At 58.3% G+C, this 25,692-nt stretch overlaps 1 protein-coding gene across 4 annotated transcripts in view; it reads left to right on the top strand.

The window, feature by feature from the left end:
* ACP7 (acid phosphatase 7, tartrate resistant (putative)) overlaps window positions 1-25,130 on the top strand; it is a 50,871-nt gene extending 25,741 nt beyond the window's left edge. For all 4 annotated transcript variants that reach the window (XM_069746540.1, XM_069746539.1, XM_069746538.1 and 1 more), the window contains 2 exons: window positions 21,976-22,113; window positions 24,486-25,130. In XM_069746540.1, the coding sequence (XP_069602641.1) occupies window positions 21,976-22,113; window positions 24,486-24,533 (186 nt within the window). In that variant the 3' untranslated portion in view covers window positions 24,534-25,130. The remainder of the gene's footprint in view (window positions 1-21,975; window positions 22,114-24,485) is intronic.
* Window positions 25,131-25,692: the final 562 nt, after the last annotated feature.

Here is a 25,692-nt window from a genome sequence, read left to right as displayed (position 1 = left end):
GGGTGTGTGGAGCCTGCTCTATATAGGGGAGGGTGCGGGTGTGTGGAGCCTGCTCTATATAGCGGAGGGTGCGGGTGTGTGGAGCCTTCTCCATATAGGGGAGGGTGCGGGTGTGTGGAGCCCACTGCATATAGGGGAGGGTGCGGGTGTGTGGAGCCTGCTCTATATAGGGGAGGGTGCGGGTGTGTGGAGCCTGCTCCATATAGGGGAGGGTGCGGGTGTGTGGAGCCCCCTCCATATAGGGGAGGGTGCGGGTGTGTGGAGCCTTCTCCATATAGGGGAGGGTGCGGGTGTGTGGAGCCTGCTCTATATAGGGGAGGGTGCGGGTGTGTGGAGCCTGCTCCATATAGGGGAGGGTGCGGGTGTGTGGAGCCCCCTCCTCCATATAGGGGAGGGTGCGGGTGTGTGGAGCCTGCTCCATATAGGGGAGGGTGCGGGAGTGTGGAGCCTTCTCCATATAGGGGAGGGTGCGGGAGTGTGGAGCCCCCTCCTCCATATAGGGGAGGGTGCGGGAGTGTGGAGCCTTCTCCATATAGGGGAGGGTGCGGGTGTGTGGAGCCTGCTCCATATAGGGGAGGGTGCGGGTGTGTGGAGCCTGCTCCATATAGGGGAGGGTGCGGGAGTGTGGAGCCTGCTCCATATAGGGGAAGGTGCGGGAGTGTGGAGCCTTCTCCATATAGGGGAGGGTGCGGGAGTGTGGAGCCTTCTCCATATAGGGGAGGGTGCGGGTGTGTGGAGCCCCCTCCTCCATATAGGGGAGGGTGTGGGTGTGTGGAGCCTGCTCTATATAGGGGAGGGTGCGGGTGTGTGGAGTCTGCTCCATATAGGGGAGGGTGCGGGAGTGTGGAGCCTGCTCCATATAGGGGAGGGTGCGGGTGTGTGGAGCCTTCTCCATATAGAGGAGGGTGCGGGTGTGTGGAGCCCCCTCCATATAGGGGAGGGTGCGGGTGTGTGGAGCCCCCTCCTCCATATAGGGGAGGGTGCGGGTGTGTGGAGCCTGCTCCATATAGGGGAGGGTGCGGGTGTGTGGAGCCTGCTCCATATAGGGGAGGGTGCGGGAGTGTGGAGCCTTCTCCATATAGGGGAGGGTGCGGGAGTGTGGAGCCTTCTCCATATAGGTGAGGGTGCGGGTGTGTGGAGCCCTCTCCTCCATATAGGGGAGGGTGCGGGTGTGTGGAGCCTGCTCCATATAGGGGAGGGTGCGGGTGTGTGGAGCCCCCTCCATATAGGGGAGGGTGCGGGTGTGTGGAGCCTGCTCCATATAGGGGAGGGTGCGGGTGTGTGGAGCCTTCTCCATATAGGGGAGGGTGCGGGTGTGTGGAGCCTGCTCCATATAGGGGAGGGTGCGGGTGTGTGGAGCCTGCTCTATATAGGGGAGGGTGCGGGTGTGTGGAGCCTGCTCCATATAGGGGAGGGTGCGGGTGTGTGGAGCCTTCTCCATATAGGGGAGGGTGTGGGTGTGTGGAGCCTGCTCCATATAGGGGAGGGTGCGGGTGTGTGGAGCCTGCTCTATATAGGGGAGGGTGCGGGTGTGTGGAGCCTGCTCCATATAGGGGAGGGTGCGGGTGTGTGGAGCCTGCTCCATATAGGGGAGGGTGCGGGTGTGTGGAGCCTTCTCCATATAGGGGAGGGTGCGGGTGTGTGGAGCCTTCTCCATATAGGGGAGGGTGTGGGTGTGTGGAGCCTTCTCTATATAGGGGAGGGTGTGGGAGTGTGGAGCCTGCTCCATATAGGGGAGGGTGCGGGTGTGTGGAGCCTTCTCCATATAGGGGAGGGTGCGGGTGTGTGGAGCCTTCTCCATATAGGGGAGGGTGCGGGTGTGTGGAGCCCGCTCTATATAGGGGAGGGTGCGGGAGTGTGGAGCCCCCTCCATATAGGGGAGGGTGCGGGTGTGTGGAGCCTTCTCCATATAGGGGAGGGTGCGGGAGTGTGGAGCCTGCTCCATATAGGGGATGGTGCGGGTGTGTGGAGCCTTCTCCATATAAGGGAGGGTGCGGGAGTGTGGAGCCTTCTCCATATAGGGGAGGGTGCGGGTGTGTGGAGCCTTCTCCATATAGGGGAGGTTGCGGGTGTGTGGAGCCTTCTCCATATAGGGGAGGGTGCGGGTGTGTGGAGCCTGCTCTATATAGGGGAGGGTGCGGGAGTGTGAAGCCTGCTCCATATAGGGGAGGGTGCGGGTGTGTGGAGCCTTCTCTATATAGGGGAGGGTGCGGGTGTGTGGAGCCCCCTCCATATAGGGGAGGGTGCGGGTGTGTGGAGCCTTCTCCATATAGGGGAGGGTGCGGGAGTGTGGAGCCTGCTCCATATAGGGGAGGGTGCGGGTGTGTGGAGCCTTCTCTATATAGGGGAGGGTGCGCGTGTGTGGAGCCTTCTCCATATAGGGGAGGGTGCGGGAGTGTGGAGCCTGCTCCATATAGGGGAGGGTGCGGGTGTGTGGAGCCTGCTCCATATAGGGGAGGGTGCGGGTGTGTGGAGCCTTCTCTATATAGGGGAGGGTGCGGGTGTGTGGAGCCTGCTCTATATAGGGGAGGGTGCGGGTGTGTGGAGCCTGCTCCATATAGGGGAGGGTGCGGGTGTGTGGAGCCTTCTCCATATAGGGGAGGGTGCAGGTGTGTGTAGCCTTCTCCATATAGGGGAGTGTGCGGGTGTGTGGAGCCTTCTCTATATAGGGGAGGGTGCGGGTGTGTGGAGCCCCCTCCTCCATATAGGGGAGGGTGTGGGTGTGTGGAGCCCCCTCCATATAGGGGAAGGTGCGGGTGTGTGGAGCCTGCTCCATATAGGGGAGGGTGTGGGTGTGTGGAGCCTGCTCTATATAGGGGAGGGTGCGGGAGTGTGGAGCCTGCTCCATATAGGGGAGGGTTCGGGTGTGTGGAGCCTTCTCTATATAGGGGAGGGTGCGGGTGTGTGGAGCCTGCTCCATATAGGGGAGGGTGCGGGTGTGTGGAGCCTGCTCCATATAGGGGAGGGTGCGGGTGTGTGGAGCCCCCTCCTCCATATAGGGGAGGGTGTGGGTGTGTGGAGCCCCCTCCATATAGGGGAGGGTGCGGGTGTGTGGAGCCTTCTCCATATAGGGGAGGGTGCGGGTGTGTGGAGCCTTCTCCATATAGGGGAGGGTGCGGGTGTGTGGAGCCCCCTCCATATAGGGGAGGGTGCGGGTGTGTGGAGCCTTCTCCATATAGGGGAGGGTGCGGGTGTGTGGAGCCTGCTCTATATAGGGGAGGGTGCGGGTGTGTGGAGCCTTCTCCATATAGGGGAGGGTGCGGGAGTGTGGAGCCTTCTCCATATAGGGGAGGGTGCGGGTGTGTGGAGCCTGCTCTATATAGGGGAGGGTGCGGGTGTGTGGAGCCTTCTCCATATAGGGGAGGGTGCGGGTGTGTGGAGCCTTCTCCATATAGGGGAGGGTGCGGGAGTGTGGAGCCTTCTCCATATAGGGGAGGGTGCGGGAGTGTGGAGCCTTCTCCATATAGGGGAGGGTGCGGGAGTGTGGAGCCTTCTCCATATAGGGGAGGGTGCGGGTGTGTGGAGCCTGCTGCATATAGGGGAGGGTGCGGGTGTGTGGAGCCTTCTCCATATAGGGGAGGGTGCGGGAGTGTGGAGCCTGCTCCATATAGGGGAGGGTGCGGGTGTGTGGAGCCCCCTCCATATAGGGGAGGGTGCGGGTGTGTGGAGCCTGCTCCATATAGGGGAGGGTGCGGGTGTGTGGAGCCTTCTCCATATAGGGGAGGGTGCGGGAGTGTGGAGCCTGCTCCATATAGGGGAGGGTGCGGGTGTGTGGAGCCTTCTCCATATAGGGGAGGGTGCGGGAGTGTGGAGCCTTCTCCATATAGGGAAGGGTGCGGGTGTGTGGAGCCTTCTCCATATAGGGGAGGGTGCGGGTGTGTGGAGCCTTCTCCATATAGGGGAGGGTGCGGGTGTGTGGAGCCTGCTCTATATAGGGGAGGGTGCGGGAGTGTGGAGCCTGCTCCATATAGGGGAGGGTGCGGGTGTGTGGAGCCTTCTCTATATAGGGGAGGGTGCGGGTGTGTGGAGCCTTCTCCATATAGGGGAGGGTGCGGGAGTGTGGAGCCTGCTCCATATATGGGAGGGTGCGGGTGTGTGGAGCCCCCTCCTCCATATAGGGGAGGGTGCGGGTGTGTGGAGCCTGCTCTATAAAGGGGAGGGTGCGGGTGTGTGGAGCCTGCTCCATATAGGGGAGGGTGCGGGTGTGTGGAGCCTTCTCCATATAGGGGAGGGTGCAGGTGTGTGTAGCCTTCTCCATATAGGGGAGTGTGCGGGTGTGTGGAGCCTTCTCTATATAGGGGAGGGTGCGGGTGTGTGGAGCCCCCTCCTCCATATAGGGGATGGTGTGGGTGTGTGGAGCCCCCTCCATATAGGGGAGGGTGCGGGTGTGTGGAGCCTGCTCCATATAGGGGAGGGTGTGGGTGTGTGGAGCCTGCTCCATATAGGGGAGGGTGCGGGTGTGTGGAGCCTTCTCCATATAGGGGAGGGTGCAGGTGTGTGTAGCCTTCTCCATATAGGGGAGTGTGCGGGTGTGTGGAGCCTTCTCTATATAGGGGAGGGTGCGGGTGTGTGGAGCCCCCTCCTCCATATAGGGGATGGTGTGGGTGTGTGGAGCCCCCTCCATATAGGGGAGGGTGCGGGTGTGTGGAGCCTGCTCCATATAGGGGAGGGTGTGGGTGTGTGGAGCCTGCTCCATATAGGGGAGGGTGCGGGTGTGTGGAGCCTGCTCTATATAGGGGAGGGTGCGGGTGTGTGGAGCCTGCTCCATATAGGGGAGGGTGCGGGTGTGTGGAGCCTTCTCCATATAGGGGAGGGTGTGGGTGTGTGGAGCCTGCTCCATATAGGGGAGGGTGCGGGTGTGTGGAGCCTGCTCTATATAGGGGAGGGGGTGGGTGTGTGGAGCCTTCTCCATATAGGGGAGGGTGCGGGTGTGTGGAGCCTTCTCCATATAGGGGAGGGTGTGGGTGTGTGGAGCCTTCTCTATATAGGGGAGGGTGTGGGAGTGTGGAGCCTGCTCCATATAGGGGAGGGTGCGGGTGTGTGGAGCCTTCTCCATATAGGGGAGGGTGCGGGTGTGTGGAGCCTTCTCCATATGGGGGAGGGTGCGGGTGTTTGGAGCCCGCTCTATATAGGGGAGGGTGCGGGAGTGTGGAGCCCCCTCCATATAGGGGAGGGTGCGGGTGTGTGGAGCCTTCTCCATATAGGGGAGGGTGCGGGAGTGTGGAGCCTGCTCCATATAGGGGATGGTGCGGGTGTGTGGAGCCTTCTCCATATAGGGGAGGGTGCGGGAGTGTGGAGCCTTCTCCATATAGGGGAGGGTGCGGGTGTGTGGAGCCTTCTCCATATAGGGGAGGGTGCGGGTGTGTGGAGCCTTCTCCATATAGGGGAGGGTGCGGGTGTGTGGAGCCTGCTCTATATAGGGGAGGGTGCGGGAGTGTGGAGCCTGCTCCATATAGGGGAGGGTGCGGGTGTGTGGAGCCTTCTCTATATAGGGGAGGGTGCGGGTGTGTGGAGCCTTCTCCATATAGGGGAGGGTGCGGGAGTGTGGAGCCTGCTCCATATAGGGGAGGGTGCGGGTGTGTGGAGCCTTCTCTATATAGGGGAGGGTGCGCGTGTGTGGAGCCTTCTCCATATAGGGGAGGGTGCGGGAGTGTGGAGCCTGCTCCATATAGGGGAGGGTGCGGGTGTGTGGAGCCTGCTCCATATAGGGGAGGGTGCGTGTGTGTGGAGCCTTCTCTATATAGGGGAGGGTGCGGGTGTGTGGAGCCTGCTCTAAATAGGGGAGGGTGCGTGTGTGTGGAGCCTGCTCCATATAGGGGAGGGTGCGGGAGTGTGGAGCCTGCTCCATATAGGGGAGGGTGCGGGTGTGTGGAGCCTGCTCCATATAGGGGAGGGTGCGTGTGTGTGGAGCCTTCTCTATATAGGGGAGGGTGCGGGTGTGTGGAGCCTGCTCCATATAGGGGAGGGTGCGGGTGTGTGGAGCCTTCTCCATATAGGGGAGGGTGCAGGTGTGTGTAGCCTTCTCCATATAGGGGAGTGTGCGGGTGTGTGGAGCCTTCTCTATATAGGGGAGGGTGCGGGTGTGTGGAGCCCCCTCCTCCATATAGGGGAGGGTGTGGGTGTGTGGAGCCCCCTCCATATAGGGGAGGGTGCGGGTGTGTGGAGCCTGCTCCATATAGGGGAGGGTGTGGGTGTGTGGAGCCTGCTCTATATAGGGGAGGGTGCGGGAGTGTGGAGCCTGCTCCATATAGGGGAGGGTGCGGGTGTGTGGAGCCTTCTCTATATAGGGGAGGGTGCGGGTGTGTGGAGCCTGCTCCATATAGGGGAGGGTGCGGGTGTGTGGAGCCTGCTCCATATAGGGGAGGGTGCGGGTGTGTGGAGCCCCCTCCTCCATATAGGGGAGGGTGTGGGTGTGTGGAGCCCCCTCCATATAGGGGAGGGTGCGGGTGTGTGGAGCCTTCTCTATATAAAGAAGGGTGCGGGTGTGTGGAGCCTTCTCTATATAGGGGAGGGTGCGGGTGTGTGGAGCCTGCTCCATATAGGGGAGGGTGCGGGTGTGTGGAGCCCCCTCCTCCATATAGGGGAGGGTGTGGGTGTGTGGAGCCCCCTCCATATAGGGGAGGGTGCGGGTGTGTGGAGCCTTCTCCATATAGGGGAGGGTGCGGGTGTGTGGAGCCTTCTCCATATAGGGGAGGGTGCGGGTGTGTGGAGCCCGCTCCATATAGGGGAGGGTGCGGGTGTGTGGAGCCTTCTCCATATAGGGGAGGGTGCGGGAGTGTGGAGCCTTCTCCATATAGGGGAGGGTGCGGGAGTGTGGAGCCTTCTCCATATAGGGGAGGGTGCGGGTGTGTGGAGCCTTCTCCATATAGGGGAGGGTGCGGGAGTGTGGAGCCTTCTCCATATAGGGGAGGGTGCGGGAGTGTGGAGCCTTCTCCATATAGGGGAGGGTGCGGGAGTGTGGAGCCTTCTCCATATAGGGGAGGGTGCGGGTGTGTGGAGCCTGCTCCATATAGGGGAGGGTGCGGGTGTGTGGAGCCTTCTCCATATAGGGGAGGGTGCGGAAGTGTGGAGCCTGCTCCATATAGGGGAGGGTGCGGGTGTGTGGAGCCCCCTCCATATAGGGGATGGTGCGGGTGTGTGGAGCCTGCTCCATATAGGGGAGGGTGCGGGTGTGTGGAGCCTTCTCCATATAGGGGAGGGTGCGGGAGTGTGGAGCCTGCTCCATATAGGGGAGGGTGCGGGTGTGTGGAGCCTTCTCCATATAGGGGAGGGTGCGGGAGTGTGGAGCCTTCTCCATATAGGGGAGGGTGCGGGTGTGTGGAGCCTTCTCCATATAGGGGAGGGTGCGGGTGTGTGGAGCCTTCTCCATATAGGGGAGGGTGCGGGTGTGTGGAGCCTGCTCTATATAGGGGAGGGTGCGGGAGTGTGGAGCCTGCTCCATATAGGGGAGGGTGCGGGTGTGTGGAGCCTTCTCTATATAGGGGAGGGTGCGGGTGTGTGGAGCCTTCTCCATATAGGGGAGGGTGCGGGAGTGTGGAGCCTGCTCCATATAGGGGAGGGTGCGGGTGTGTGGAGCCTTCTCTATATAGGGGAGGGTGCGGGTGTGTGGAGCCTTCTCCATATAGGGGAGGGTGCGGGAGTGTGGAGCCTGCTCCATATAGGGGAGGGTGCGGGTGTGTGGAGCCCCCTCCTCCATATAGGGGAGGGTGCGGGTGTGTGGAGCCTTCTCTATATAGGGGAGGGTGCGGGTGTGTGGAGCCTGCTCTATATAGGGGAGGGTGCGGGAGTGTGGAGCCTGCTCCATATAGGGGAGGGTGCGGGTGTGTGGAGCCTTCTCCATATAGGGGAGGGTGCGGGAGTGTGGAGCCTTCTCCATATAGGGGAGGGTGCGGGTGTGTGGAGCCTTCTCCATATAGGGGAGGGTGCGGGTGTGTGGAGCCTGCTCTATATAGGGGAGGGTGCGGGAGTGTGGAGCCTGCTCCATATAGGGGAGGGTGCGGGTGTGTGGAGCCTTCTCTATATAGGGGAGGGTGCGGGTGTGTGGAGCCTTCTCCATATAGGGGAGGGTGCGGGAGTGTGGAGCCTGGTCCATATAGGGGAGGGTGCGGGTGTGTGGAGCCTTCTCTATGTAGGGGAGGGTGCGGGTGTGTGGAGCCTTCTCCATATAGGGGAGGGTGCGGGAGTGTGGAGCCTGCTCCATATAGGGGAGGGTGCGGGTGTGTGGAGCCCCCTCCTCCATATAGGGGAGGGTGCGGGTGTGTGGAGCCTTCTCTATATAGGGGAGGGTGCGGGTGTGTGGAGCCTGCTCTATATAGGGGAGGGTGCGGGTGTGTGGAGCCTGCTCCATATAGGGGAGGGTGCGCGTGTGTGGAGCCTTCTCCATATAGGGGAGGGTGCAGGTGTGTGGAGCCTTCTCTATATAGGGGAGTGTGCGGGTGTGTGGAGCCTTCTCTATATAGGGGAGGGTGCGGGTGTGTGGAGCCCCCTCCTCCATATAGGGGATGGTGTGGGTGTGTGGAGCCCCCTCCATATAGGGGAGGGTGCGGGTGTGTGGAGCCTGCTCCATATAGGGGAGGGTGTGGGTGTGTGGAGCCTGCTCTATATAGGGGAGGGTGCGGGTGTGTGGAGCCTTCTCTATATAGGGGAGGGTGCGGGTGTGTGGAGCCTGCTCCATATAGGGGAGGGTGCGGGTGTGTGGAGCCTGCTCCATATAGGGGAGGGTGCGGGTGTGTGGAGCCTGCTCTATATAGGGGAGGGTGCGGGAGTGTGGAGCCTTCTCCATATAGGGGAGGGTGCGGGAGTGTGGAGCCTTCTCCATATAGGGGAGGGTGCGGGAGTGTGGAGCCCCCTCCTCCATATAGGGGAGGGTGTGGGTGTGTGGAGCCCCCTCCATATAGGGGAGGGTGCGGGTGTGTGGAGCCTGCTCCATATAGGGGAGGGTGCGGGTGTGTGGAGCCTTCTCTATATAAAGAAGGGTGCGGGTGTGTGGAGCCTTCTCTATATAGGGGAGGGTGCGGGTGTGTGGAGCCTGCTCCATATAGGGGAGGGTGCGGGTGTGTGGAGCCCCCTCCTCCATATAGGGGAGGGTGTGGGTGTATGGAGCCCCCTCCATATAGGGGAGGGTGCGGGTGTTTGGAGCCTTCTCCAAATAGAGGAGGGTGCGGGTGTGTGGAGCCTTCTCCATATAGGGGAGGGTGCGGGTGTGTGGAGCCCCCTCCATATAGGGGAGGGTGCGGGTGTGTGGAGCCTTCTCCATATAGGGGAGGGTGCGGGTGTGTGGAGCCTGCTCTATATAGGGGAGGGTGCGGGTGTGTGGAGCCCCCTCCATATAGGGGAGGGTGCGGGTGTGTGGAGCCTTCTCCATATAGGGGAGGGTGCGGGTGTGTGGAGCCTGCTCTATATAGGGGAGGGTGCGGGTGTGTGGAGCCTTCTCCATATAGGGGAGGGTGCGGGAGTGTGGAGCCTTCTCCATATAGGGGAGGGTGCGGGTGTGTGGAGCCTTCTCCATATAGGGGAGGGTGCGGGAGTGTGGAGCCTTCTCCATATAGGGGAGGGTGCGGGAGTGTGGAGCCTTCTCCATATAGGGGAGGGTGCGGGAGTGTGGAGCCTTCTCCATATAGGGGAGGGTGCGGGTGTGTGGAGCCTGCTCCATATAGGGGAGGGTGCGGGTGTGTGGAGCCTTCTCCATATAGGGGAGGGTGCGGGTGTGTGGAGCCTGCTCTATATAGGGGAGGGTGCGGGTGTGTGGAGCCTTCTCCATATAGGGGAGGGTGCGGGAGTGTGGAGCCTTCTCCATATAGGGGAGGGTGCGGGTGTGTGGAGCCTTCTCCATATAGGGGAGGGTGCGGGTGTGTGGAGCCTTCTCCATATAGGGGAGGGTGCGGGAGTGTGGAGCCTTCTCCATATAGGGGAGGGTGCGGGTGTGTGGAGCCTTCTCCATATAGGGGAGGGTGCGGGTGTGTGGAGCCAGCTCTATATAGGGGAGGGTGCGGGTGTGTGGAGCCCCCTCCATATAGGGGAGGGTGCGGGTGTGTGGAGCCTTCTCCATATAGGGGAGGGTGCGGGTGTGTGGAGCCTGCTCTATATAGGGGAGGGTGCGGGTGTGTGGAGCCTTCTCCATATAGGGGAGGGTGCGGGAGTGTGGAGCCTTCTCCATATAGGGGAGGGTGCGGGTGTGTGGAGCCTTCTCCATATAGGGGAGGGTGCGGGAGTGTGGAGCCTTCTCCATATAGGGGAGGGTGCGGGAGTGTGGAGCCTTCTCCATATAGGGGAGGGTGCGGGAGTGTGGAGCCTTCTCCATATAGGGGAGGGTGCGGGTGTGTGGAGCCTGCTCCATATAGGGGAGGGTGCGGGTGTGTGGAGCCTTCTCCATATAGGGGAGGGTGCGGGTGTGTGGAGCCTGCTCTATATAGGGGAGGGTGCGGGTGTGTGGAGCCTTCTCCATATAGGGGAGGGTGCGGGAGTGTGGAGCCTTCTCCATATAGGGGAGGGTGCGGGTGTGTGGAGCCTTCTCTATATAGGGGAGGGTGCGGGTGTGTGGAGCCTTCTCCATATAGGGGAGGGTGCGGGAGTGTGGAGCCTTCTCTATATAGGGGAGGGTGCGGGTGTGTGGAGCCTGCTCCATATAGGGGAGGGTGCGGGAGTGTGGAGCCTTCTCCATATAGGGGAGGGTGCGGGTGTGTGGAGCCCCCTCCTCCATATAGGGGAGGGTGCGGGTGTGTGGAGCCTGCTCCATATAGGGGAGGGTGCGGGTGTGTGGAGCCCCCTCCATATAGGGGAGGGTGCGGGTGTGTGGAGCCTGCTCCATATAGGGGAGGGTGCGGGTGTGTGGAGCCTTCTCCATATAGGGGAGGGTGCGGGTGTGTGGAGCCTGCTCCATATAGGGGAGGGTGCGGGTGTGTGGAGCCTGCTCCATATAGGGGAGGGTGCGGGTGTGTGGAGCCTGCTCCATATAGGGGAGGGTGCGGGTGTGTGGAGCCTGCTCCATATAGGGGAGGGTGTGGGTGTGTGGAGCCTTCTCCATATAGGGGAGGGTGCGGGTGTGTGGAGCCTTCTCCATATAGGGGAGGGTGTGGGTGTGTGGAACCTTCTCTATATAGGGGAGGGTGTGGGAGTGTGGAGCCTGCTCCATATAGGGGAGGGTGCGGGTGTGTGGAGCCTTCTCCTTATAGGGGAGGGTGCGGGTGTGTGGAGCCTTCTCCATATAGGGGAGGGTGCGGGTGTTTGGAGCCCGCTCTATATAGGGGAGGGTGCGGGAGTGTGGAGCCCCCTCCATATAGGGGAGGGTGCGGGTGTGTGGAGCCTTCTCCATATAGGGGAGGGTGCGGGAGTGTGGAGCCTGCTCCATATAGGGGATGGTGCGGGTGTGTGGAGCCTTCTCCATATAGGGGAGGGTGCGGGAGTGTGGAGCCTTCTCCATATAGGGGAGGGTGCGGGTGTGTGGAGCCTTCTCCATATAGGGGAGGGTGCGGGTGTGTGGAGCCTTCTCCATATAGGGGAGGGTGCGGGTGTGTGGAGCCTGCTCTATATAGGGGAGGGTGCGGGAGTGTGGAGCCTGCTCCATATAGGGGAGGGTGCGGGTGTGTGGAGCCTTCTCTATATAGGGGAGGGTGCGGGTGTGTGGAGCCTTCTCCATATAGGGGAGGGTGCGGGAGTGTGGAGCCTGCTCCATATAGGGGAGGGTGCGGGTGTGTGGAGCCTTCTCTATATAGGGGAGGGTGCGCGTGTGTGGAGCCTTCTCCATATAGGGGAGGGTGCGGGAGTGTGGAGCCTGCTCCATATAGGGGAGGGTGCGGGTGTGTGGAGCCTGCTCCATATAGGGGAGAGTGCGGGTGTGTGGAGCCTTCTCTATATAGGGGAGGGTGCGGGTGTGTGGAGCCTGCTCTATATAGGGGAGGGTGCGGGTGTGTGGAGCCTGCTCCATATAGGGGAGGGTGTGGGTGTGTGGAGCCTTCTCCATATAGGGGAGGGTGCAGGTGTGTGTAGCCTTCTCCATATAGGGGAGTGTGCGGGTGTGTGGAGCCTTCTCTATATAGGGGAGGGTGCGGGTGTGTGGAGCCCCCTCCTCCATATAGGGGAGGGTGTGGGTGTGTGGAGCCCCCTCCATATAGGGGAGGGTGCGGGAGTGTGGAGCCTTCTCCATATAGGGGAGGGTGCGGGTGTGTGGAGCCTGCTCCATATAGGGGAGGGTGCGGGTGTGTGGAGCCTTCTCCATATAGGGGAGGGTGCGGGAGTGTGGAGCCTGCTCCATATAGGGGAGGGTGCGGGTGTGTGGAGCCCCCTCCATATAGGGGATGGTGCGGGTGTGTGGAGCCTGCTCCATATAGGGGAGGGTGCGGGTGTGTGGAGCCTTCTCCATATAGGGGAGGGTGCGGGAGTGTGGAGCCTGCTCCATATAGGGGAGGGTGCGGGTGTGTGGAGCCTTCTCCATATAGGGGAGGGTGCGGGAGTGTGGAGCCTTCTCCATATAGGGGAGGGTGCGGGTGTGTGGAGCCTTCTCCATATAGGGGAGGGTGCGGGTGTGTGGAGCCTTCTCCATATAGGGGAGGGTGCGGGTGTGTGGAGCCTCCTCTATATAGGGGAGGGTGCGGGAGTGTGGAGCCTGCTCCATATAGGGGAGGGTGCGGGTGTGTGGAGCCTTCTCTATATAGGGGAGGGTGCGGGTGTGTGGAGCCTTCTCCATATAGGGGAGGGTGCGGGAGTGTGGAGCCTGCTCCATATAGGGGAGGGTGCGGGTGTGTGGAGCCTTCTCTATATAGGGGAGGGTGCGGGTGTGTGGAGCCTTCTCCATATAGGGGAGGGTGCGGGAGTGTGGAGCCTGCTCCATATAGGGGAGGGTGCGGGTGTGTGGAGCCCCCTCCTCCATATAGGGGAGGGTGCGGGTGTGTGGAGCCTTCTCTATATAGGGGAGGGTGCGGGTGTGTGGAGCCTGCTCTATATAGGGGAGGGTGCGGGTGTGTGGAGCCTGCTCCATATAGGGGAGGGTGCGGGTGTGTGGAGCCTTCTCCATATAGGGGAGGGTGCGGGAGTGTGGAGCCTGCTCCATATAGGGGAGGGTGCGGGTGTGTGGAGCCCCCTCCATATAGGGGAGGGTGCGGGTGTGTGGAGCCTGCTCCATATAGGGGAGGGTGCGGGTGTGTGGAGCCTTCTCCATATAGGGGAGGGTGCGGGAGTGTGGAGCCTGCTCCATATAGGGGAGGGTGCGGGTGTGTGGAGCCTTCTCCATATAGGGGAGGGTGCGGGAGTGTGGAGCCTTCTCCATATAGGGGAGGGTGCGGGTGTGTGGAGCCTTCTCCATATAGGGGAGGGTGCGGGTGTGTGGAGCCTTCTCCATATAGGGGAGGGTGCGGGTGTGTGGAGCCTGCTCTATATAGGGGAGGGTGCGGGAGTGTGGAGCCTGCTCCATATAGGGGAGGGTGCGGGTGTGTGGAGCCTTCTCTATATAGGGGAGGTTGCGGGTGTGTGGAGCCTTCTCCATATAGGGGAGGGTGCGGGAGTGTGGAGCCTGGTCCATATAGGGGAGGGTGCGGGTGTGTGGAGCCTTCTCTATGTAGGGGAGGGTGCGGGTGTGTGGAGCCTTCTCCATATAGGGGAGGGTGCGGGAGTGTGGAGCCTGCTCCATATAGGGGAGGGTGCGGGTGTGTGGAGCCCCCTCCTCCATATAGGGGAGGGTGCGGGTGTGTGGAGCCTTCTCTATATAGGGGAGGGTGCGGGTGTGTGGAGCCTGCTCTATATAGGGGAGGGTGCGGGTGTGTGGAGCCTGCTCCATATAGGGGAGGGTGCGGGTGTGTGGAGCCTTCTCCATATAGGGGAGGGTGCAGGTGTGTGGAGCCTGCTCCATATAGGGGAGGGTGTGGGTGTGTGGAGCCTTCTCTATATAGGGGAGGGTGCGGGTGTGTGGAGCCCCCTCCTCCATATAGGGGATGGTGTGGGTGTGTGGAGCCCCCTCCATATAGGGGAGGGTGCGGGTGTGTGGAGCCTGCTCCATATAGGGGAGGGTGTGGGTGTGTGGAGCCTGCTCTATATAGGGGAGGGTGCGGGTGTGTGGAGCCTTCTCTATATAGGGGAGGGTGCGGGTGTGTGGAGCCTGCTCCATATAGGGGAGGGTGCGGGTGTGTGGAGCCTGCTCCATATAGGGGAGGGTGCGGGTGTGTGGAGCCTGCTCTATATAGGGGAGGGTGCGGGAGTGTGGAGCCTTCTCCATATAGGGGAGGGTGCGGGAGTGTGGAGCCCCCTCCTCCATATAGGGGAGGGTGTGGGTGTGTGGAGCCCCCTCCATATAGGGGAGGGTGCGGGTGTGTGGAGCCTGCTCCATATAGGGGAGGGTGCGGGTGTGTTGAGCCTTCTCTATATAAAGAAGGGTGCGGGTGTGTGGAGCCTTCTCTATATAGGGGAGGGTGCGGGTGTGTGGAGCCTGCTCCATATAGGGGAGGGTGCGGGTGTGTGGAGCCCCCTCCTCCATATAGGGGAGGGTGTGGGTGTATGGAGCCCCCTCCATATAGGGGAGGGTGCGGGTATTTGGAGCCTTCTCCATATAGAGGAGGGTGCGGGTGTGTGGAGCCTTCTCCATATAGGGGAGGGTGCGGGTGTGTGGAGCCCCCTCCATATAGGGGAGGGTGCGGGTGTGTGGAGCCTTCTCCATATAGGGGAGGGTGCGGGTGTGTGGAGCCTTCTCCATATAGGGGAGGGTGCGGGTGTGTGGAGCCTTCTCCATATAGGGGAGGGTGCGGGTGTGTGGAGCCTTCTCCATATAGGGGAGGGTGCGGGTGTGTGGAGCCTGCTCTATATAGGGGAGGGTGCGGGTGTGTGGAGCCCCCTCCATATAGGGGAGGGTGCGGGTGTGTGGAGCCTTCTCCATATAGGGGAGGGTGCGGGTGTGTGGAGCCTGCTCTATATAGGGGAGGGTGCGGGTGTGTGGAGCCTTCTCCATATAGGGGAGGGTGCGGGAGTGTGGAGCCTTCTCCATATAGGGGAGGGTGCGGGAGTGTGGAGCCTTCTCCATATAGGGGAGGGTGCGGGAGTGTGGAGCCTTCTCCATATAGGGGAGGGTGCGGGAGTGTGGAGCCTTCTCCATATAGGGGAGGGTGCGGGTGTGTGGAGCCTGCTCCATATAGGGGAGGGTGCGGGTGTGTGGAGCCTTCTCCATATAGGGGAGGGTGCGGGTGTGTGGAGCCTGCTCTATATAGGGGAGGGTGCGGGTGTGTGGAGCCTTCTCCATATAGGGGAGGGTGCGGGAGTGTGGAGCCTTCTCCATATAGGGGAGGGTGCGGGTGTGTGGAGCCTTCTCTATATAGGGGAGGGTGCGGGTGTGTGGAGCCTGCTCCATATAGGGGAGGGTGCGGGTGTGTGGAGCCCCCTCCTCCATATAGGGGAGGGTGCGGGTGTGTGGAGCCTGCTCCATATAGGGGAGGGTGCGGGTGTGTGGAGCCCCCTGCATATAGGGGAGGGTGCGGGTGTGTGGAGCCTGCTCCATATAGGGGAGGGTGCGGGTGTGTGGAGCCTGCTCCATATAGGGGAGGGTGCGGGTGTGTGGAGCCTTCTCCATATAGGGGAGGGTGCGGGTGTGTGGAGCCTGCTCCATATAGGGGAGGGTGCGGGTGTGTGGAGCCTGCTCCATATAGGGGAGGGTGCGGGTGTGTGGAGCCTGCTCTATATAGGGGAGGGTGCGGGTGTGTGGAGCCTGCTCCATATAGGGGAGGGTGCGGGTGTGTGGAGCCTTCTCCATATAGGGGAGGGTGTGGGTTTGTGGAGCCTGCTCCATATAGGGGAGGGTGCGGGTGTGTGGAGCCTGCTCTATATAGGGGAGGGTGCGGGAGTGTGGAGCCTGCTCCATATAGGGGAGGGTGCGGGTGTGTGGAGCCTGCTCCATATAGGGGAGGGTGTGGGTGTGTGGAGCCTTCTCCATATAGGGGAGGGTGCGGGTGTGTGGAGCCTTCTCCATATAGGGGAGGGTGTCGGTGTGTGGAGCCTTCTCTATATAGGGGAGGGTGTGGGAGTGTGGAGCCTGCTCCATATAGGGGTGGGTGCGGGTGTGTGGAGCCTTCTCCATATAGGGGAGGGTGCGGGTTTGTGGAGCCTTCTCCATATAGGGGAGGGTGCGGGTGTTTGGAGCCCGCTCTATATAGGGGAGGGTGCGGGAGTGTGGAGCCCCCTCCATATAGGGGAGGGTGCGGGTGTGTGGAGCCTTCTCCATATAGGGGAGGGTGCGGGAGTGTGGAGCCTGCTCCATATAGGGGATGGTGCGGGTGTGTGGAGCCTTCTCCATATAGGGGAGGGTGCGGGAGTGTGGAGCCTTCTCCATATAGGGGAGGGTGCGGGTGTGTGGAGCCTTCTCCATATAGGGGAGGGTGCGGGTGTGTGGAGCGTTCTCCATATAGGGGAGGGTGCGGGTGTGTGGAGCCTGCTCTATATAGGGGAGGGTGCGGGAGTGTGGAGCCTGCTCCATATAGGGGAGGGTGCGGGTGTGTGGAGCCTTCTCTATATAGGGGAGGGTGCGGGTGTGTGGAGCCTTCTCCATATAGGGGAGGGTGCGGGAGTGTGGAGCCTGCTCCATATAGGGGAGGGTGCGGGTGTGTGGAGCCTTCTCTATATAGGGGAGGGTGCGCGTGTGTGGAGCCTTCTCCATATAGGGGAGGGTGCGGGAGTGTGGAGCCTGCTCCATATAGGGGAGGGTGCGGGTGTGTGGAGCCTGCTCCATATAGGGGAGAGTGCGGGTGTGTGGAGCCTTCTCTATATAGGGGAGGGTGCGGGTGTGTGGAGCCTGCTCTATATAGGGGAGGGTGCGGGTGTGTGGAGCCTGCTCCATATAGGGGAGGGTGTGGGTGTGTGGAGCCTTCTCCATATAGGGGAGTGTGCGGGTGTGTGGAGCCTTCTCTATATAGGGGAGGGTGCGGGTGTGTGGAGCCCCCTCCTCCATATAGGGGAGGGTGTGGGTGTGTGGAGCCCCCTCCATATAGGGGAGGGTGCGGGTGTGTGGAGCCTGCTCCATATAGGGGAGGGTGTGGGTGTGTGGAGCCTGCTCTATATAGGGGAGGGTGCGGGAGTGTGGAGCCTGCTCCATATAGGGGAGGGTGCTGGTGTGTGGAGCCTTCTCTATATAGGGGAGGGTGCGGGTGTGTGGAGCCCCCTCCTCCATATAGGGGAGGGTGTGGGTGTGTGGAGCCTTCTCTATATAGGGGAGGGTGCGGGTGTGTGGAGCCCCCTCCTCCATATAGGGGAGGGTGTGGGTGTGTGGAGCCCCCTCCATATAGGGGAGGGTGCGGGTGTGTGGAGCCTGCTCCATATAGGGGAGGGTGTGGGTGTGTGGAGCCTGCTCTATATAGGGGAGGGTGCGGGAGTGTGGAGCCTGCTCCATATAGGGGAGGGTGCGGGTGTGTGGAGCCTTCTCTATATAGGGGAGGGTGCGGGTGTGTGGAGCCTGCTCCATATAGGGGAGGGTGCGGGTGTGTGGAGCCTGCTCCATATAGGGGAGGGTGCGGGTGTGTGGAGCCCCCTCCTCCATATAGGGGAGGGTGTGGGTGTGTGGAGCCCCCTCCATATAGGGGAGGGTGCGGGTGTGTGGAGCCTTCTCTATATAAAGAAGGGTGCGGGTGTGTGGAGCCTTCTCTATATAGGGGAGTGTGCGGGTGTGTGGAGCCTGCTCCATATAGGGGAGGGTGCGGGTGTGTGGAGCCCCCTCCTCCATATAGGGGAGGGTGTGGGTGTGTGGAGCCCCCTCCATATAGGGGAGGGTGCGGGTGTGTGGAGCCTTCTCCATATAGGGGAGGGTGCGGGTGTGTGGAGCCTTCTCCATATAGGGGAGGGTGCGGGTGTGTGGAGCCCCCTCCATATAGGGGAGGGTGCGGGTGTGTGGAGCCTTCTCCATATAGGGGAGGGTGCGGGTGTGTGGAGCCTGCTCTATATAGGGGAGGGTGCGGGTGTGTGGAGCCTTCTCCATATAGGGGAGGGTGCGGGTGTGTGGAGCCTGCTCCATATAGGGGAGGGTGCGGGTGTGTGGAGCCTGCTCTATATAGGGGAGGGTGCGGGAGTGTGGAGCCTTCTCCATATAGGGGAGGGTGCGGGAGTGTGGAGCCTTCTCCATATAGGGGAGGGTGCGGGAGTGTGGAGCCCCCTCCTCCATATAGGGGAGGGTGTGGGTGTGTGGAGCCCCCTCCATATAGGGGAGGGTGCGGGTGTGTGGAGCCTGCTCCATATAGGGGAGGGTGCGGGTGTGTGGAGCCTTCTCTATATAAAGAAGGGTGCGGGTGTGTGGAGCCTTCTCTATATAGGGGAGGGTGCGGGTGTGTGGAGCCTGCTCCATATAGGGGAGGGTGCGGGTGTGTGGAGCCCCCTCCTCCATATAGGGGAGGGTGTGGGTGTATGGAGCCCCCTCCATATAGGGGAGGGTGCGGGTGTGTGGAGCCTTCTCCATATAGGGGAGGGTGTGGGTGTGTGGAGCCTTCTCCATATAGGGGAGGGTGCGGGTGTGTGGAGCCCCCTCCATATAGGGGAGGGTGCGGGTGTGTGGAGCCTTCTCCATATAGGGGAGGGTGCGGGTGTGTGGAGCCTTCTCCATATAGGGGAGGGTGCGGGTGTGTGGAGCCTGCTCTATATAGGGGAGGGTGCGGGTGTGTGGAGCCTTCTCCATATAGGGGAGGGTGCGGGAGTGTGGAGCCTTCTCCATATAGGGGAGGGTGCGGGTGTGTGGAGCCTTCTCCATATAGGGGAGGGTGCGGGAGTGTGGAGCCTTCTCCATATAGGGGAGGGTGCGGGAGTGTGGAGCCTTCTCCATATAGGGGAGGGTGCGGGAGTGTGGAGCCTTCTCCATATAGGGGAGGGTGCGGGTGTGTGGAGCCTGCTCCATATAGGGGAGGGTGCGGGTGTGTGGAGCCTTCTCCATATAGGGGAGGGTGCGGGTGTGTGGAGCCTGCTCTATATAGGGGAGGGTGCGGGTGTGTGGAGCCTTCTCCATATAGGGGAGGGTGCGGGAGTGTGGAGCCTTCTCCATATAGGGGAGGGTGCGGGTGTGTGGAGCCTTCTCCATATAGGGGAGGGTGCGGGTGTGTGGAGCCTTCTCCATATAGGGGAGGGTGCGGGAGTGTGGAGCCTTCTCCATATAGGGGAGGGTGCGGGTGTGTGGAGCCTTCTCCATATAGGGGAGGGTGCGGGTGTGTGGAGCCTGCTCTATATAGGGGAGGGTGCGGGTGTGTGGAGCCCCCTCCATATAGGGGAGGGTGCGGGTGTGTGGAGCCTTCTCCATATAGGGGAGGGTGCGGGTGTGTGGAGCCTGCTCTATATAGGGGAGGGTGCGGGTGTGTGGAGCCTTCTCCATATAGGGGAGGGTGCGGGAGTGTGGAGCCTTCTCCATATAGGGGAGGGTGCGGGTGTGTGGAGCCTTCTCCATATAGGGGAGGGTGCGGGAGTGTGGAGCCTTCTCCATATAGGGGAGGGTGCGGGAGTGTGGAGCCTTCTCCATATAGGGGAGGGTGCGGGAGTGTGGAGCCTTCTCCATATAGGGGAGGGTGCGGGTGTGTGGAGCCTGCTCCATATAGGGGAGGGTGCGGGTGTGTGGAGCCTTCTCCATATAGGGGAGGGTGCGGGTGTGTGGAGCCTGCTCTATATAGGGGAGGGTGCGGGTGTGTGGAGCCTTCTCCATATAGGGGAGGGTGCGGGAGTGTGGAGCCTTCTCCATATAGGGGAGGGTGCGGGTGTGTGGAGCCTTCTCTATATAGGGGAGGGTGCGGGTGTGTGGAGCCTTCTCCATATAGGGGAGGGTGCGGGAGTGTGGAGCCTTCTCTATATAGGGGAGGGTGCGGGTGTGTGGAGCCTGCTCCATATAGGGGAGGGTGCGGGTGTGTGGAGCCTTCTCCATATAGGGGAGGGTGCGGGTGTGTGGAGCCTGCTCTATATAGGGGAGGGTGCGGGTGTGTGGAGCCTTCTCCATATAGGGGAGGGTGCGGGTGTGTGGAGCCTTCTCCATATAGGGGAGGGTGCGGGTGTGTGGAGCCTTCTCCATATAGGGGAGGGTGCGGGTGTGTGGAGCCTTCTCCATATAGGGGAGGGTGCGGGAGTGTGGAGTCTTCTCCATATAGGGGAGGGTGCGGGAGTGTGGAGCCTTCTCCATATAGGGGAGGGTGCGGGAGTGTGGAGCCTTCTCCATATAGGGGAGGGTGCGGATGTGTGGAGCCTGCTCCATATAGGGGAGGGTGCGGGTGTGTGGAGCCTTCTCCATATAGGGGAGGGTGCGGGTGTGTGGAGCCTTCTCCATATAGGGGAGGGTGCGGGAGTGTGGAGCCTTCTCCATATAGGGGAGGGTGCGGGAGTGTGGAGCCTTCTCCATATAGGGGAGGGTGCGGGAGTGTGGAGCCCCCTCCATATAGGGGAGGGTGCGGGTGTGTGGAGCCCCCTCCATGCAGGGCTGGTACCAGCTGTGTTATACAGCCAGCACCTGCCTCTAACAGCAGTAATTGCAGCTGTGTAACCACTTAAATGATACTGCCAATTTCTGACAGCGGCATTTAAAGGGAACCTGTCACCCCGTTTTTTGAGATTGCGATATAAATACTGTTAAATAGGGCCTGCGCTGGGTGTTACAATAGTGTATGTAGTGTACCCCGATTCCCCACCTATGCTGAGAAATAACTTACCAAAGTCGCCGTTTTCGCCTGTCAATCAGGCTGGTCAGGTCAGGTGGGCGTGGTGACATCGCTGGTTCTTCCTCAGCTTTACGTTGGTGGCGTAGTGGTGTCCGCATGTTGAGGTGACTAATCCACTGTGGGCACGTGAACAAGCAGCGCGCGATCTGCGCTGTCATCCCTTTCGTCGGTGGGGGCGGCCATCTTCCTGGGGCCGCGCGTGCGCAGATCGAGTGCTCTGCTGCACGGGGCTTCAGGAAAATGGCCGCGGGATGCCGCGCGTGCGCATTAGAGATCGCGGCGGCCATTTTCCCAAAGCCGAGTTTGCATATGTTTCTATTATACTTTCCTCTATTTGTTCCACTCCTGGTTTTGGCTACAAATACTGATGTAAAATACTGACCAAATACTGCTAGTGTGACGGCAGCCTTAGGCTGTGTGCACACGTTGCTTTTTTCTCGTTTTTTTTTGCGTTTTTTCGCTAAAGAAACGCATAAAAAACGCATACATATGCATCCCATCATTTAGAATGTATTCCACAATTTTTGTGCATATGTTGCGTTTTTTACGCGAAAAAAAGCGCATCGCGGTAAAAACCGCTGCATGTTCATTAATTTTGCGGATTTCCCACTATATTATTGCATTTGGAACCTCTGGAAAAATCCACCAAAAATCCGCAAAAAAAAAACAGCACAAAAAACGTATGCGGATTTCTTGCAGAAAATGTCAGGTTTTGTTCAGGAAATTTCTGTAAGAAATCCAGACGTGTGCACATAGCCTTAAAGAGAATCTGTCAGCAGATTTTTGCTGCCTTTTCTGAGAGCAGTGTGATGCAGTGTATGTAAAAATCACTTTTATCAGCAGAAGATTATCACTAGAGGACCAGGTGTCTTGTCCAGTTTAGTCCTCCTGCTCTGAGTTCCGACTCCCACCACTGATTGGCAACTTTCTGCCTATGCACAGTGTACATGTAAAGCAGCCAATCAGTGGTGTGGGCGGGGTTATACATAGCTCTGCATTCCGAGCACTGCGAGATCTACAGCTGATGAAGCAATGATTTTATCAAAACTGCAGGAAGCAGCCCAGTAAGTGGCACATCGCTGGAATCAGGGTCTCTGCATCTACATCATGCAGTTCTCAGATTACGTAGAAAAATATGCTGATAGATTCCCTTTAAGTCAATGACTTATAAGAAGCAGCAGATTTGGCACTGTGTATCAGTACAGCAAAGCTCCAAACACCATAAAGGTGACATGAAATCAGTGAGTGCAGAGTCCTGGGCTGCACAGTGACAGGCTGCGATATGTAGGCACGCGGGGGATTTTATAGGAAACCTCATGTGAATGATGATTATTTGTGGCAGGGATGTAGGGAGAGGCTGGACCCTTTCTTCCCCCTGCACCGGGAGTGGAGCGCTGTAAGGATAGAAGATTACGGCTACACGCGGATCCACATAGCAAACAAGACCCACGTACACATCCAGCAGGTGTCAGATGACCGGGTGAGTGCATGTATATATATATATACGGAGCGCGTGGGTCTCATGACTGACACATGGGGAGTATCGGGGGCTCGTACGTCCATGGAGTCATTCGTAGGACACTTTATTTTCCATAGTGACAATCCTCTGTGAGCCAAACGCACCAGCTGCAGATTTCTCGCTCCTCAGCGCATTGTTTGTTACAATGTGTCAGTGCAGGTAACTTCTATCAGCCAGACATCTGGTGTAATAACTCACAGGGGATTGTCACAACTCCTTACTGACAAAGCCCTGACGGCTGGGACAGCCACGCTCCTGTGTAAGCATCGCATGGCCAGCACTGGTTTCAGCCCACTTTTTTTCCCTAAAGTTTTATTTGTATTTTTCATATTATTATTTAAAAAAGAAAAGAAAAAAAAATACTATTTTCTTACTGACCACCAGGCTGAATACTAGACCCCAACTTCCTGACCTCACATGGACATTGGCAGCAATAGACAGACTCGCACCCAGATTGTTTCCATGGAAGTGTAGTCTGGACATGACTGGACAGAGGTCATTGTGAAGGGAAGGGAGGAGGTGAGCTGTGACGTCACCTATTGTGAGTGATGGATCCTGTGTGATCTACTGTATATAGAGGTGTTATCAGTCATTGTACAGGAGGAGGAGGTGAGCTGTGACATCACCTATTGTGAATGGTGGATCCTGTGCTATCTACTGTATATAGAGGTGTTATCAGTCATTGTACAGGAGGAGGAGGTGAGCTGTGACATCACCTATTGTGAGTGATGGATCCTGTGTGATCTACTGTATATAGAGGTGTTCTCAGTCATTGTACAGGAGGAGGAGGTGAGCTGTGACATCACCTATTGTGAGTGATGGATCCTGTGTGATCTACTGTATATAGAGGTGTTATCAGTCATTGTACAGGAGGAGGAGGTGAGCTGTGACATCACGTATTGTGAATGGTGGATCCTGTGTTATCTACTGTTTATAGAGGTGTTATCGGTCATTGTACAGGAGGGGGTGAGCTGTGACATCACCTATTGTGAATGGTGGATCCTGTGTTATCTACTGTATATAGAGGTGTTATCGGTCATTGTACAGGAGGAGGTGAGCTGTGATATCACCTATTGTGAATGGTGGATCCTGTGTTATCTACTGTATATATAGGTGTTATCAGTCATTGTACAGGAGGAGGAGGTGAGCTGTGACATCACCTATTGTGAATGGTGGATCCTGTGTTATCTACTGTATATAGAGGTGTTATCAGTCATTGTACAGGAGGAGGAGGTGAGCTGTGACATCACCTATTGTGGATGGTGGATCCCGTGTTATCTACTGTATATAGAGGTGTTATCGGTCATTGTACAGGAGGAGGTGAGCTGTGATATCCCCTATTGTGAATGGTGGATCCTGTGTTATCTACTGTATATATAGGTGTTATCAGTCATTGTACAGGAGGAGGAGGTGAGCTGTGACATCACCTATTGTGAATGGTGGATCCTGTGTTATCTACTGTATATAGAGGTGTTATCAGTCATTGTACAGGAGGAGGAGGTGAGCTGTGACATCACCTATTGTGAATGGTGGATCCCGTGTTATCTACTGTATATAGAGGTGTTATCAGTCATTGTACAGGAGGAGGAGGTGAGCTGTGACATCACCTATTGTGTATGGTGGATCCTGTGTTATCTACTGTATATAGAGGTGTTATCAGTCATTGTACAGGAGGAGGAGGTGAGCTGTGACATCACCTGTTGTGAATGGTGGATCCCGTGTTATCTACTGTATATAGAGGTGTTATCAGTCATTGTACAGGAGGAGGAGGTGAGCTGTGACATCACCTGTTGTGAATGGTGGATCCTGTGTTATCTACTGTATATAGAGGTGGTGTTGTAGAGGTGATACAGTAGACCTGGCTTTGTGGCAGTGTCCAGGCAGGACTGGTCGGCACTGTGGCAGACTACTTCCACGATATAGCAGAGCTGAGCAGTTTATGAAATCTAAGAACTAGGGAATGGTCCACGGTAATGGCATTGATGTCAACTACCTGATTATTCCGGTGCACTGACAGTTCTCACTGATGAATGACAGCGCCTGGCTCTTATTTCTCGCCTGGCTCACTCCATCCTCACCAATACAAGTGCACAGTCAGTTGAGCAGGGCGTGCCTGTGTATGAGAGGTTCAGGAGAGAGAACTGTTCGCTTCCAGCTATGTGACGTGTTTGGCCGCTTTTTCACGACTGTTCAGACTCAGCGGGGTTTGTTGCATTTTTTCTAAGCTTAGAGACAAATAGCCGTGCATAAAAGCTGTATACACAAAACGGTAGGAAATTGCTGATAAGGAAGACATTAAATTCTACATAGTGACATCGGCTTTCCTTCCACAGGACGGGGAGATCGTGGATGAGATCTGGCTGATTAAAGACGAGCGATGAACACTGAGATACTTTTTTTTTCTGGATGAGATTTAATGACTTGGAATCAGAATCTTCTCCGGATTTGTGTCCTTCTTTCTCGATCTCAGGAATGAAGTCTTCTGTGTATGTCTGGAGTGATCCCTCTGACTCTGCTGATCTCTTGCACTGAATGAGCACTTAAAGGGGATGTCTCATGATGTCAACCCTTTTAGGGCACATGTATATCATAGAGGGGGGTCTGCGGCTTCCCCTGAGCCGCTATGTAGTAGGGGTCTCTGTGGCGGTGGACTCGAGTCGTCCTCGTGTTATTTGCCGCCATGTAGTACTACACTTCTACCTGATGATTTCTTTCTCTCGCCGTCCATGTTGGATCCGTGAGACTAGTCCTGCACAGAACACAATGAGCCCCATGAAGAACACAGAGGAACCGACCAGCACCGGTGGTCTCGGACACCCAACATCCAACTCTGCCCTATAAGCAATTAATTATACCCAGAACACAAAACCGTATTCTTATTTTTTTTCCTCTTAAAGGGGCAACAGTAAACTTGTAAGAAGCGGGACCCCCGGACTGGGGTGAAAGTGTCAATATTAAAGGAGATTTCAACCTAAAAATTGATTTCGCTCTATTATTTACAACTGTGATGCTCCCTCCATTGTCCTTTCTGAGCCATCGTACAGGGAATGTGTCCGGAGAAAAGGACTTATTGTTTGCAGCAGGATTTTGTGTTAAATGTATTTAAAATGTCACAATTTGGATGTTTAATTAAAAAACTATTCACATTTTGCAATTTTTCTACTGCCCTCTAGGCTTAATATAATGTGTATGATAGCGTTATCTAATCGGTACAGGAGGAGGAGGTGAGCTGTGACATCACCTATTGTGAATGGTGGATCCTGTGTTATCTACTGTATATAGAGGTGTTATCAGTCATTGTACAGGAGGAGGAGGTGAGCTGTGACATCACCTATTGTGAGTGGTGGATCCTGTGTTATCTGCTGTATATAGAGGTGTTATCAGTCATTGTACAGGAGGAGGAGGTGAGCTGTGATATCACCTATTGTGAATGGTGGATCCTGTGTTATCTACTGTATATAGAGGTGTTATTAGTCATTGTACAGGAGGAGGAGGTGAGCTGTGAAATCTATTGTGAATGGTGGATCCTGTGTTATCTAC

The sequence above is a fragment of the Ranitomeya imitator genome, chromosome 2 (assembly GCF_032444005.1).
Source record: "Ranitomeya imitator isolate aRanImi1 chromosome 2, aRanImi1.pri, whole genome shotgun sequence".
Classification (NCBI taxonomy): Eukaryota; Metazoa; Chordata; class Amphibia; order Anura; family Dendrobatidae; genus Ranitomeya; species Ranitomeya imitator.
Note: the sequence above shows the minus strand (reverse complement) of the source record. Positions and strands in the feature narration are given on the sequence as shown.